This window comes from Dermacentor albipictus, chromosome 6, assembly GCF_038994185.2.
Source record: "Dermacentor albipictus isolate Rhodes 1998 colony chromosome 6, USDA_Dalb.pri_finalv2, whole genome shotgun sequence".
Classification (NCBI taxonomy): domain Eukaryota; kingdom Metazoa; phylum Arthropoda; class Arachnida; order Ixodida; family Ixodidae; genus Dermacentor; species Dermacentor albipictus.
The window spans coordinates 8,932,688-8,946,145 of NC_091826.1; the positions used below are offsets into that span (position 1 = coordinate 8,932,688).

Consider the following 13,458-nt stretch of genomic DNA (forward strand, 5'->3'; position numbering starts at 1 on the left):
TTCCCGTGAGTTTGTGAAATTGCATTGCTTCATTAATAGGGACATTAAGTTCTAAGAAATTTGTGACAAAGCCAGCAAGCGAGACACTAAACGTGCATAAAGGAATCGAAGTGAATAAATGCTCCGGTGTGGCAAGGTGTGTAATGGATTAAAAGCCTTGTTCATTTATTTCTTGTGCTCATCTGCAATATCTTGTTGAGTGTGGGGCAGTGTTTGTGTTGCAGTTGCACTGGCCAGCTGGACACTTTTTAAGGTGCTTTGTGCATTCGAGAGCTACCTCATATTCTTGTCAATGTTGCTTGTAGGCCAGCTTCTGATCGTGCACCAGGAGGAGGCAAGATGGTTCGTGTTATTCACACAGCCCATCCTGCACCAGTGAAGGTGAGATTTAGATAGTGCCAACTCGTCCTCATTTGTTAACTAATTCATGACACCCTGTTTTGTCTTGCTGTGACAAAGGACACTATAGGGAAACTCTGAATCAATTTAGGTTCATAAAGTGTTCTGTAAAATAAACTACTATTGTTGTGATAGTAGGTTGATCATTAGAATAGAAGGTGTAGGTCCAAGTTGTACTTTTTGAATTTCACGTTGAAGCCCCAGTGCTGGTCAGCGTCATAGAAGTAGCTTTTTCTTGTATATTTGGGCCATTGTCATGCAGTAAACATTTTGAAACGCTCTATTTTCAGAGTTTGGTTTCTTAAGTATATTATGTGCAGTTAAACCTTGATATAATGAAGTCTGTAAAATTGGCAATTTTCTTCGTTATTTTGAAATTTCGTTCTATTGAAATTTGTCTTTTTATGCAATAAGTACAGCCATCAATGAATTTTTTTTACGTGGAAAGGGTTGCCCACTTTATTGAACTATCGAGCTACTGGAAGAAGCAAATTGGAATGAAAAAAAAAAGGAATCATTTGTTTAGTTTGAGAGTCGTTGGCAAAAGATACAGTTGCATGCAGTGTTAACAGTATTTTCAAATTCCCAGTATGAAGTGAACCTAGCCACGCTTTGGCGTCTACTTCGCTGCCATGGCTGATAGTGTCGCCCACAGTAGGACAACGCTATCGTGAAAACGCCAGCAACGGATGCTTCGTATGCCTCAGCTCCGAAACTTGAGATTATGCAACCTCCAGTACTAAACGCACAGGAAGACAGCACACGTGATGCCATGCCATCTCGACATGCCCACTGTATGCACATACAGAAGATTCCCTCTAAAGCAGGGCGTGCAGGCCATGCATGCACTCAGCCATGTTAACAGCCATGCACGGCCACGCTAGAAATGGATAGGTGCCAACCTGCCAACCTGCCCCCCACTCCCTCCCTCCACTTGCACATGCTTGATCATGTCCCCATGAGCTTGCGCCCCTCCCTCCTCTTTCTCCTTGCCTGTGCGGGTAAATGCAAGAGGGCACTCGTCAAGCCATCATCTTGGCTCATCCTCACACTCTTTCACTCACACCCAAAGCATGCAGCAGTGCAGTGCACGGGGTGCGATAGAATCTTTTTTTACAATTGGAGTTTATACAAATGATAATGCAGCTCCGATTTGGCAGTTGCTCTCTTGGTCATGCAGAACACGATTTGAGAGGTGCGCTCAAAAGCAGCTGCTTGTAATTCAACCATTTGACCATCTCCGTCCTGCCAGATTTTCCATTTATTGTCTGTATTCCTTCGCGGGGGCAGTGAAATTTCGTTATATTGAAATCATGTATAAAGACACTTCGTTATATTGAGGCTCTAAATACACCTGGGTGTTCAATGGACAAAAAGTTTAAAATACTTTTTTTCCATTGACAATTCCGTAATGTTATATTGTGGTTTACCTGTGGTCAATTGTCAATGATATAAAAAATTAACTGGGCCCAAGCAGTTATCAAAATCCATGGCGTCGTGGCAAGCTGGCACGGGAACTTCAAGGCGGTGTTGTTTTTTTTTCAGACTTGCTGAGTTCCTTCTTGTGTAAGGATGGCTGTTTAGGTAATGCAGAAGGGTAATCGTAATTTACTAATACAGCTCAATTTGTTTTTCTCTTTAGTAGCACATTAAAGATTCCAGGTCTTGTGTGGGGATCTAAAAGCTGAATGTCATAGTGCTGGTAGAAATAATTTGGCAGAAATAATTTGGCAACTAGTCAATTAAGGGACACTTAGGAGAAACAATAACTCGCCTTGGACCAACAGATTTTCTGTTGAGGACTCTACATAAATTTCATTCCTTGAAATAAGCGTGGTTGGCATTTGTATAGGAACAAATGAAGGCCTGGCTGCCCAATTTTCGTACCTAAACTGTATCACTGGTGATTCTAGCCTAATGTCATGGATATCACGCTATTCTTGTGTATCTTGGCCCTTTCTGTACTGGAGAAATGCAACAAAAGTGGTTATGGTTTAGTTTAGCTTACCTAGTTTAATCTGTATGCTCTTTCCAGTTTTGAAAGACGGTGAACTAGTGCACAGCAGGACTATCAAAATCTAATGATGTCACAAAGAGATGGTGAGGAAACTTATGGTGTTGTTACTATTTGCCTCGTTCATTACACAAGCTACCACTTCTGGTAAAGTTGGCTCATCCAGAAGTGTAATCTTACATTAGAGTTTAACAGTATCCCTTTAAATTGTTTTAACCATTATATCTGTGTTTCAGATGAGTGGACCACCACTTCAGTCAGAGGAAGAGCTTCCACCCGCAGTGCCTCTTCCACCCATTTCGAGCCTTCCTACCTTCTCTTTCAAGCTCGAACCACCAACACCACCACCACCACCACAAGCGCCACTAGCTCCCCCTCAAGCTGCTCTCGCCAGCAACAGCAGTGGCAAGGCAAGCACTGGTAACACTGGCAGTACCAGCTCTGGCCATGTTGGCACAGTCACTGAATTCACCTTCAGCAAGCCAGAGGCATTGGCCAGCTCCAGCGCTGGATTGCTGGCACGACCTCAAAGAGACCAGGTGCGCACTGTTGCATTATAAGTTGTACATGTGGCTGCTTAGTCTTCATGCTTCGCATGTGTTTTTCATGCTTTGAAAATTGTTTTTTTTTTTATGGTGTGATACTGCTTTAGTGTGCATATTTCAACTCCGGCATCCTATAAGTGGTCTGCACTGTAATTGGTCTGGCGTGGCTTGGAAATTGAGTTGCTACGAGGACGAAGTCAGTCTGTTGTTGGAATGTGTATCTGCTTCTAGCATTGTGGTGCTACTGTACTGAGTTTTTCAGTATTTCTGTATTGCTCTTGAGTGATGCCCTTGGTTATGAAAGGCCTTGTCCTTTGCATTGGGGGCACGTTAAAGATTACCTGGTGGTCAAAATTAATCTCGAGTCCCCCACTACGGTGTGCCTCATAATCAAATCGTGGTTTTGGCATGTAAAGCCCCATAATTCAATTCTGTTAGGAAAAGTGCAATTTGTGTGTGCGCATGCATGCAAACATATGTGTTTCCTTTAGATGGTGGCAGTCCAGCCCTGATATAATGAACTTGGGTATCATGAATTGTCATGTACGTATAATGAAGTGACAATGAAATTTTGTTGGTCATGCTTTCTTTCAATGGAGTATTTTCCTGCTGCTATAAGGAAGACAATAATGCAGTATCCAACATGGTATTAGTTTATAGACCGTTCACAGCACTGCTGCATGGGCACTGCCATTATTGAACGCGTGATTGCATGTGCCCGACCCCCCCCACTAACCCCTTAACTGTCATGACAAATTTCAAAAATTTTGTATATGTGCAGAATTTTTTTTAGATCTCCATATTTTGCACCAATATTTCCTAAAAAGATATGATACTAGGAATGCCTATTGCATTTTTCTTGGTCTTGTTGAAAAAGATAATGTCATTGTGTATTATTTATTCGTCAAAATTGCAAGAAACTGCACATTCAGTGAAACCTCGTTAATTCGAATTTGACGGGACCGAAAAAAATGTCCGAATTAATTGAATGTTGAATTATCGAGGGTATCAAGAAAACAATAAGCAAATGCATACTATGTCAACATGCTTCTATTTATTAAATGAATCAGCAAATCCTGTTTTCTATTTTGCACAAGAGCAGTGTGGAGGCTACAGTTCTCATCTAGTGAGCGGCTGCGGTGCACTTTTTCATCTGAGATGCTTTTCACTACCGCGCGCACATCCCGATTATATTTTCACCAGTGTTGCCAGGTCGCTGCCCATCGTGATGTAGATGTTGCTCTTCATCTTCGACAACTTCGCACTGAGTTAAAAAAAAAGATACTGTTTGTCGCAACCGCCACAGACGAAACTGCGGCCGCTATGAATGCAATCATGTATGGCAACTAAGTAGGTATGGGCGAATAGTGAATTTGAGGTTTGAATCGAATAGTGATTCGGTCGTATAATTCTGAATTGAATAGTTCGAATAATATATATAGATTATTATAGCAAAACCTCTTTAATTCAGATTTCACGGGGCCGAAAGAAAATGTCCCAAGTTCGAATTAACCGAATGTCACATTTTCGAGCATATCCAGAAAGCAATAATCAAATGCTTTCTATGTCAACAGGATTTTGTTAGTAAATGAAGGAGCAAATCCTTTCCTATTTTGCACAAGAGCAGTGCGGAAGCTGAAATTCTTGTCATCTTGTGACTGATTCTCTAGCAGCAGCGATAAAGGCCTTGCGACTTCCTTTGCAGCATGGCGATGGCGCATGCCTTCATTTGCACTACCACGCATTCATCACGATTATTTTTTCGCCAGTGATTTGATTGCCAACAGGTCGTACGTCCATCACGATGTAGTCGGTGCTTTTCTTTTTCGACAGCTTTGCACCGAGTCAAAGTGAAACAACTGTTTGCCGCGATCGCTACAGAGGAAACCGCGGCCGACGCACGCACAGAGTCAGAACGAAACTACCGTTCACTGCAACAACTGCAGACGAAACCGCAGTTGCTGCAAAAACATATGCAAAAACATATACCCTTCGAAATTTATGGTTGTTGTATGGCAGCCATAATGTATAAGCATAGCCTCTTAAATGTGTATTTGTACCGGCCATCCGTGACTTCCGGCTGCCTATTCGGGAGCACTGAATAATTCGAGAACATTGAATACGTGAATTCGAATCGAAGTAAATAACGAATCGAGAATAATTACATTGAATATTGTGGGCTCACAGTACGTCTCCGCGCACGGCGTCGCCAAGTGGCCCCCGAGAAGTGGAGCCTCACGACGCGGCACGACGGCGCACGGCGATAGACCCACCGCAGGTTCGAGCACCGAGCCGAAAGACCTGGACGGCTCTGGCTGTACGCATGGGCGCTCTCCCAGGAACACACGGCGTCCGGGACAGTTAAGGCGTTTATTGATCCCCAATGGCCAACATGTGCCAGACTGCACCCAAACACACAGAATACACTCGGCGCCCGCGGTTCCCGATGGCGAGGAAGGCGGGGTACACGCCGCGTCGAACAATGGTTTACGCGCGCGGGCCGAAATGCGTTCGCAAACGCTACCTAGCGCTTCCCGTCACCGACAATGGTCTGCGACGGTTCGGACACGCAAAATGTGACGCACTGAGCACCTGTGACTACCGCAAGGGCGGAACGCAAAGCCACTCAGCAAGCCACACTTACGCAAGCTGACAAAGCACGTGAACGTCCCCAGGCCGGGGCGTTGGGGGACGCAAATAGCTGGTCGCTCACGTACCTTGCAGCCTGCCTCTCGTGACCGGCGCTCGTCCCTGTCGCAGCACGACTCCCCCGCGCACGGCGATCGTCCCCAGTCGGGGCTTCTTCCCTACGTCACGCCCCACGACCCAATCGCAGGGCCGCGTAGCATGACGTCACGGGACGCGGCCGCGGCGCCCGGGGAAAACGGCGCGCGGTCGAGGGGTAGGCATTTGGGAGAGGTTTTCCTCGCAATGGCGAATAAGTCCGGAGCCTTAGGCACAGCAGCGACTGCGCCCCGGTAGACCGAAGGACTCCCACATCCCTCTCCCCTTAAATGTCCCTACCAGCTGAGAAATAAGCCGGCGGCATGCAACACAAAGGAAAAGTCCCCTGTATCAGCCAGCATTAGATATTGCAAGGACGGCTACCCTCCTGCCTCCGTTCCAGCCCTTAAACACATATTAAAGAAACGAGAACAATGTAATCAGGGCAGATACACTAATAGCATAGATATTTAACACGTACAGCAAACCCAGTGAAAATCGCGCACAACCATATAACTCAAAGGAAAAACTGTACAGCACACTGCCCCGGAATACCCCCAGAATAAATGTAATATCTGCTAGACGAACACACACACACACGCACAGAGACACACACTCGCAAATAAACACTGAAAAAAAAGTTAAAGAACCCCAGGCAGGTGGGCGCCGTCCGCGGCTGCGTCCGTTAGAGTCAGCGTGTGCCCCTAATGAGGATAGGGCACTGGGTGCTGGCACCTCTCCACTCTGCGCTGCGCGGGCCATGCCTTCACCGAATGGGGACGTATCAGAGGGGTGCCGATACACCCTCCTGGCACGTCCAGGTGGCCACACTCCGTGTTTTTGGACTGGTCTCCGTAGCTGTGGCAGGCGGGACAGTCGTTGGAGCAGGGAGTTTCCTTGTGGCTGGAGCGCCTGGCTGTGCCACCCAGCGCCGGCGTCGGCTGCGGCGGCGGCTCCTAGGGGCGACAAGGGCAGACGGCTTGTCCATCTTGAGCGCGAGTGCGCTGCAACTCGAAGCTACCGACGAAGGCGACTGTCGAGACAGAATGACAGCGGGAAGTCAGTTCCGGGCACCGGCAGCAGCAGTGCCAGCAGGAGTAGTAAATGCTGACGCCAGTCGTTTTCAAGAAGGAGCGAGCAGAGATGGGGGGGCACAGGATGGAGGGTCGCGAAGCCAGCTGGACGTGGTTTTCGTCCCCTTTTGCACGCGCACACACGAGGCACCCGCGACACGTGCCCTTGGGGCTTGCAACGGATTCGGGCGCAGGCAACACCAATGTCTGAGGCGAGAGGGGTAGCAGCGATGGTGAAAGCCAGCTGGACGTGGTTTTCGTCCCCTTTTGCACGCGCACACACGAAGCACCCGCGACACGTGCCCTTAAGGCTTGCAACGGATTCGGGCGCAGGCAACACCAATGTCTGAGGCGTCCAATGTCTCAAACCTTCCCCTCATCTGACGCTCCCGTGGTCGCACGCCCCCGCTTTCCGGACACTTACGCGGCGAGTCTCAAAGACGAGACAACAAAAGAATGAGGGCACCAAGCGCCCCTCTACAGCTACGTACAATGGCGATGCGGGGTAAGAAGCGGGGCACTTTGAAAACAAGGCTATGCACACGAGGAAGGCTAAACCTATTATTCAAGCAAGAAGAAATACAAGCACTGAACAAACGGGCAAACTTTTTGACATCTAGTTAGGGCGGGCTGGAACCGTGGCGCGCTGGCCTCTGTGCGGGAAATCCCGAGAGGAAAGAAACACTCGCTCGCAGAGGCAGAAAGCAAGAGTAACGCGTTTCTTTTACCAGAAAGGTCTGGCAACGCGAGGGCGAATTCACAATGGTGGTCGTCGCCTGAGGGGGTATCGATGCGACGGCCGAAAGCGGTCGGAAACACCGGACGTGCTCTGTTCCCCGGAACACCCGAGATCGCTGGGCTCCGGCGCCGGCTCGACTGGCCTGCAATGGTAGGCTTTCAAGTCGGCAATGTGAACGCGGCCCCTGGTTCTCCCCGTCTGAGGATCCGTCAGGTCATACACAAGTGGTGAAAGTCGTTTCTCCACTCGGTAAGGCCCCAGCCATTTAGGAGCCAACGCTGCGGAAAACCCTTTGCTGGCGTCACTAAGAGCGTGGATGCGTTTAAGCACCAAGTCACCGACCTGAAAGCAGACGTCGCGATGACTCTTGTCATACTGAGCTTTCTGCTGGGCTCGGGCGGCTCCCAAGCTGTCCCTTGCTCTAGAGAAAGCGCGGGCAAGCCGGGAGCGAAGCTGCGCTGCGTACGAGGAAAGGTCCCCTGGCGCATTCTCAACCCCTGCTCGGCGCTGCGTAACAATGGTTAGCGGATTCGCCAGTTCACGGCCAAAAATGAGGAAAGCGGGGGAGAAACTTGTTGAGCGGTTTTGCGCCGTCCGAATGGCGAACGCGAGTTCGTTCACGTGGTCTGCCCAATCCTTCTGGCTCCTGGCAAAGGCCGTGAGCATCGACTTCACAGTACGATTAAAGCGTTCCGTGAGGTTGGCCTGGGGGTGGTAGGGCGATGTGAGGCGATGCTCGATCTGAAGGGATGTACACGTCTCACGAAACACCCGAGAAGTGAAGTAAGACGCATTGTCAGTAATCAAACGCTCCGGAAATCCAAAGCGTGTGAAAACTTCCATTAGCTTATCCAACACTGCCCGAGCCGTCACCTTGCGGAGCGGAAATAGCTCCACCCACTTTGTAAAGTGATCGACCACTACCAAAAGGTGCTGAAAGCCCTGTTTACTCTTTCGAAAAGGCCCAATTAAGTCGCAGGCAGCAAACTGCCAAGGCCGCTGACTGTCAATCGGCTTCATTAAACCCGGTGGACGGCCACCGCGAGATTTCACCGTCTGACAGACGTGACAAGTCCGGCAATAACGGAAAACGTCGCGCTTCATACCAGGCCAGGTGACAGTGTGGCTGAGTCTTGCAAAGACCTTGGAGCCACTGAGGTGTCCAGCCAGCGGTTCATCATGAGCGTAGTGCAAAAGTGCGCGCCTCAGACTTTTCGGTATCACCACCTTAAACGGGTTAATTGATTCATCCTCGGTAGCGATATATCTAAGCACGAGCCCATCGTGGTCCAGCAGGTAGGAATCTTCGGAAGTACCAGCAATAAAAGCTGGCCCGGGTACTTCTGCGCTCGTTGCAACACCCGCAACGTTACGGCGCTCCGTTTCCGCTACTCTACCAGCAATTTCCTTGCAAAATGAATCCTCCTGCTGGGCCTTTAGGAGCTCTTCTCGGCTGAAAATAATCGCGGTCCCTCCAGAGTGAGAGCCGGTTCCATTACTTCCTTTTGGAGATACTGCAAAGGCCTCGTTCTCCGGTGTCGTGGTACGCGGCTGTCTTTCTGCAGCTAACTCCTTCTGCACCCGTGCGAGAACATCATGCGCGGTGACATCGTGTTCATTAAAGGCACAGTCATGAACGGTTAAGTTACCACCAGTGCCGGTCGATCTATTCACAACGCTCCCCTTTGGCTCGTTTACAACTATTTCCCCCACTGATGGAGAACTCTCGTCACCGCCCGGCTGTACAACGCCGAAAACCTCTTTTACCGCAGTCTCCTCTATAGGTGGGGACCCGAAGACGGTCTCCCTCTCTTCCTCGGATCCCCAATGGCCAACATGTGCCAGACTGCACCCAAACACACGGAATACACTCGGCGCCCGCGGTTCCCGATGGCGAGGAAGGCGGGGTACACGCCGCGTCGAACAATGGTTTACGCGCGCGGGCCGAAATGCGTTCGCAAACGCTATCTAGCGCTTCCCGTCACCGACAATGGTCTGCGACGGTTCGGACACGCAAAATGTGACGCACTGAGCACCTGCGACTACCGCAAGGGCGGAACGCAAAGCCACTCAGCAAGCCACACTTACGCAAGCTGACAAAGCACGTGAACGTCCCCAGGCCGGGGCGTTGGGGGGACGCAAATAGCTGGTCGCTCACGTACCTTGCAGCCTGCCTCTCGTGACCGGCGCTCGTCCCTGTCGCAGCACGACTCCCCCGCGCACGGCGATCGTCCCCAGTCGGGGCTTCTTCCCTACGTCACGCCCCACGACCCAATCGCAGGGCCGCGTAGCATGACGTCACGGGACGCGGCCGCGGCGCCCGGGGAAAACGGCGCGCGGTCGAGGGGTAGGCATTTGGGAGAGGTTTTCCTCGCAATGGCGAATAAGTCCGGAGCCTTAGGCACAGCAGCGACTGCGCCCCGGTAGACCGAAGGACTCCCACAATATTCAACAGCACCGAATATTTGCTCATCCCTACAAAGCAGTCGTGAAGGTGTGCATGCAGCCAGTGCACTCCAGAAGTACACGTTGCTAGGCTAGTCGGTTCATATTGCTGAGTAGACCATAAATATGATCGCTTTGGTGCAAACAAGGAAGGACGGAAGGGCACTCCCCTTGTTCCCTTCCCTCCTTCCTTGTTTGCACCAAAGCGATCATATTTATGGTCTGCTCGGCCAATGCACTGCTAATTGCAGCGAACGCAAGAAGAAAGGCTTTAAAGGGCCGCCCACCGGGCCCCATAGCAACTTTTGGTTATAGGTTAAAAGGTGCGAAGATTGGGACAGTTAGCCGCCTTTCGGCCGCTAACTTTCGTGGAAGTGCTCACAGTCACGCACTATGGCATCAGCCAGGGCTGCCTGTCCGTGGTGCCCGCGGGGCTCATTTTCTGCCGAAAACGAAATGAAACACTTGCTTGAAAAAAGAAGTAAAAGAAGCTTGCTTTAAAAAGAAGTAAAAAATCTAAGGTGTATGTGTCAAACACGATTATAAGGCATGCCAGTAGAGGAGGACTCCACATTAGTTTTGACTACCTGGGTTTCTATAATGGGCACCTAAATCTGACTACATGTGTGATGCAGCAGGTTTCTTTGGGCAAATCATGCTGTGACTTGCTTCATTCTCTTATTGGGATTGTGAAATGCCTAGAAAAAGGCAAGCATCGACACCAGCAGGCAACTCTCCAAAGCTTCGAAACCAGCTCACAAAATGATAAGCATATGTATAATATAACCTGCGAAACTTGAACTATAGTGCGTTTTCCCCACATGACAAAGCTTTCTTATTCCTGCCACAGGAAATGATTCATGTTGAAGAGTATGGTATCAAATTGTAGAAGAATAAATTATCTTTCCAAAGGTATTAATTTCAAACAACATATCTATTATTAATGTTATGACAAAAATTATCAAAACAAATAATCGCAACAAGAACGAGAAAGATAGATAAAAACATCAATGCTGCTTTGCATTAAAAAAAAACATTTCAAAAAATAGAAATATACATTTTCAATAAAAGGGCTATATGAAATCAGCCTGCAGATATTAGCTCTGTATCTACAAAAGCTCTTCAGGTACACATGAAAACATTAGACCTAGGGTCTATCGCGCCACCGTGCGAACCAGTTTCTCGATGAAGTGAAACAGAGGTTAGCTGCACTTGTTTCGCAGAAAACATTTGTTTTCCGCTCAACGTTTTTTTTCTTCATAGCACAGTTTACAGTTTCTATATCTTTCCATTTTTTGTGGTTGATACTGTTGAACTCGAGGTGCACTCCGACAGGGAACAATAGGAGTGACTGGGGGGTCTGCAAGATGTGGCTCATCATATCCCAGCAGCTGGTCAATTAGTTCTAGCCTGAAGGCAAACTGGTCGAAGTGCAAACTTCTTGATAGTTCTGGGACATCTGGATGCTGCCGATGATGCTCGCCAAACATTATAAAGCTTTTTACTACAGCTATATCGATACAGTAGAAAAACAGTGTCTTCCACCAACGCAAGGACTTATAAGAACGTTGTAGGATTCGATGAGCTAGTCGGATTTATCCACTCCAAGCATGCTCACATTGTATTTCTTGATCAGCACCGGCTTCTTCAGGGACACTTCTGTCCACGTGTTCCGGACTTTCTTTCTTTGCTTTGCAAGGACGAATTTGTTCGCTGTGTGCGCAGTAGACATCATTCACCACCCGCCTGTTTTTCCATTGCAGGTACAAAACACCCTGCTCCCGCAGCCGTCGAATGTCCCCTCTTTTTGCCTTTTTTTTCCAGCTGTGTGTCCGAGTTCACTTGGAAAGCCACGCCAATCTTTCCGCATTGTCCCACCTGCAAGTGTCTTGCAGTCCAGTAAATGAATAAACAAAGGTGTGGAAGTGTAGAAATTATCCAAAAAAATTATGTAACCCTGATCAAGATCATTTTCTCACAGCCACGTCACAACATCAAATGCCAAACCTTGCACACTAGGTTCTTCATGCTTTCCCGTATAGACGCTAAACTGAACAGTGTACCCCCTTTCCGAATCTGCCCAATCCTATAATTTGTAACCCCATTTGATCACTTTATCCCTCATGTACTGGTGAATTCCGAACTGGCCTTTTGATTTGACCATTCTCTCATCGACTGGGAGGTTCCGACGCAGTTGAAAAAATCGCACGAAGGAATCGTTGACGTGCTGAAGCAGAGAGGATATGCGGTGAAGCTTCCCATGGGATGCGACGGTCGTTTTCCCTGGATCAGACACAGTCGGGAAGGCAAGCAACGCCTTGAACCGTTTCCTTGGCATCACTGTAGGTGGAAGAAGCCCTGAGAATAATCTTCGTGTGCTCCAATAACAATGCAAGCGTGGGACTTCCACAATTCCCATGTATACGAGAAGTCCAATGAACTTGTGCATCTCCTCTTGAGTGACTTTGTTCCACGATCAATCTCTCTGGCTGTATGTGGGCTTCTCGAAAATATGCATCCATGCATACTTATTTGTGTTGTTGCAAATCTTCCTGATGACTTCGGCGGGAAAAAGACGGGAAGAAATCGATGGCTCTTACGAACCACTGCGCAGCACTCCGGAGCGCGATTCCAAGGTCCACTCCCGGCTGTCTTCTTGGACAAAACTCCACTCTCTGCGCGGCTGCCGCCAAATGGTCCCGTCCTAACAATGTTGACACCCTGCAGGTAAGAACTGGGACCTTTAGAACACGCTGGAAACCCTTACGAGGTGATAACACTGTTCGAGAAGAAAGCTAAACTCACCGGTGGATACCTGTCGATGTTCCGGGCTGGTTTGCCGCACTTTCGGCATCCGTACTGAAGTCTGACGAATCGCAGTCACCTTCCAAGCCTGTGCTGCTTTTCGAGCTTGAATGCATCGGAATCCGTCGAAACTCGCCATTTCCGTGGGGCGGACACGTGCGATGTAGATCCCATCTCGGAAACAATGAGCGCTCGTCACCCCGACTCTGCAGGCGCTTTAAAAATCCCTGTGCGGTGGAAAAGAGAAACACAAGTCCGAAACTGATAAAATAGTCTCTCTTTAATTATTCCACTCAATGGTGCTAGCTGTCTGAAGCGCTCGGAGAGGCTCAGAAATTCGAACTTGTACCACCGAGAACATACTCTCGACGGGAATAGGCGCACTCATGAAAGTATTAAGACAAAAAGCCCTGGGTTGCAAGTGCCGCGGTGTGGAGAAGCAGCCGGCCACGACTACCGCAGAATTTATGCTCTCTCTGTGCAAATGGATGGCCTAAACAATATCTAATTGTGTTCGTGTCGCTCTTGCTTATTCTTTAGCTGCAAACGTTTGTTGTACGTCTTTCATAGTATATATCAAACAGTTCAATCTAATGCTTATATATTGAAAGTTATTCGAAACTGAGGAAATTCTGTTGTGCGTTATGTTCAGAATTTTACATAGTGTAAGCACTATTAACGTACTTCGTCGTTTTCATTTGTGCATAGCCATCA

General features: G+C 48.5%; 1 protein-coding gene across 2 annotated transcripts in view; it reads left to right on the forward strand.

The window, feature by feature from the left end:
• LOC135896443 (nuclear pore complex protein Nup153-like) overlaps positions 1 to 13,458 on the forward strand; it is a 139,550-nt gene that overhangs the window by 74,665 nt on the left and 51,427 nt on the right. For both annotated transcript variants that reach the window (XM_065424816.2, XM_065424817.1), the window contains exons 8-9: positions 306 to 381; positions 2,650 to 2,952. In XM_065424816.2, coding sequence (XP_065280888.1) covers positions 306 to 381; positions 2,650 to 2,952 — 379 coding nt within the window. The remainder of the gene's footprint in view (positions 1 to 305; positions 382 to 2,649; positions 2,953 to 13,458) is intronic.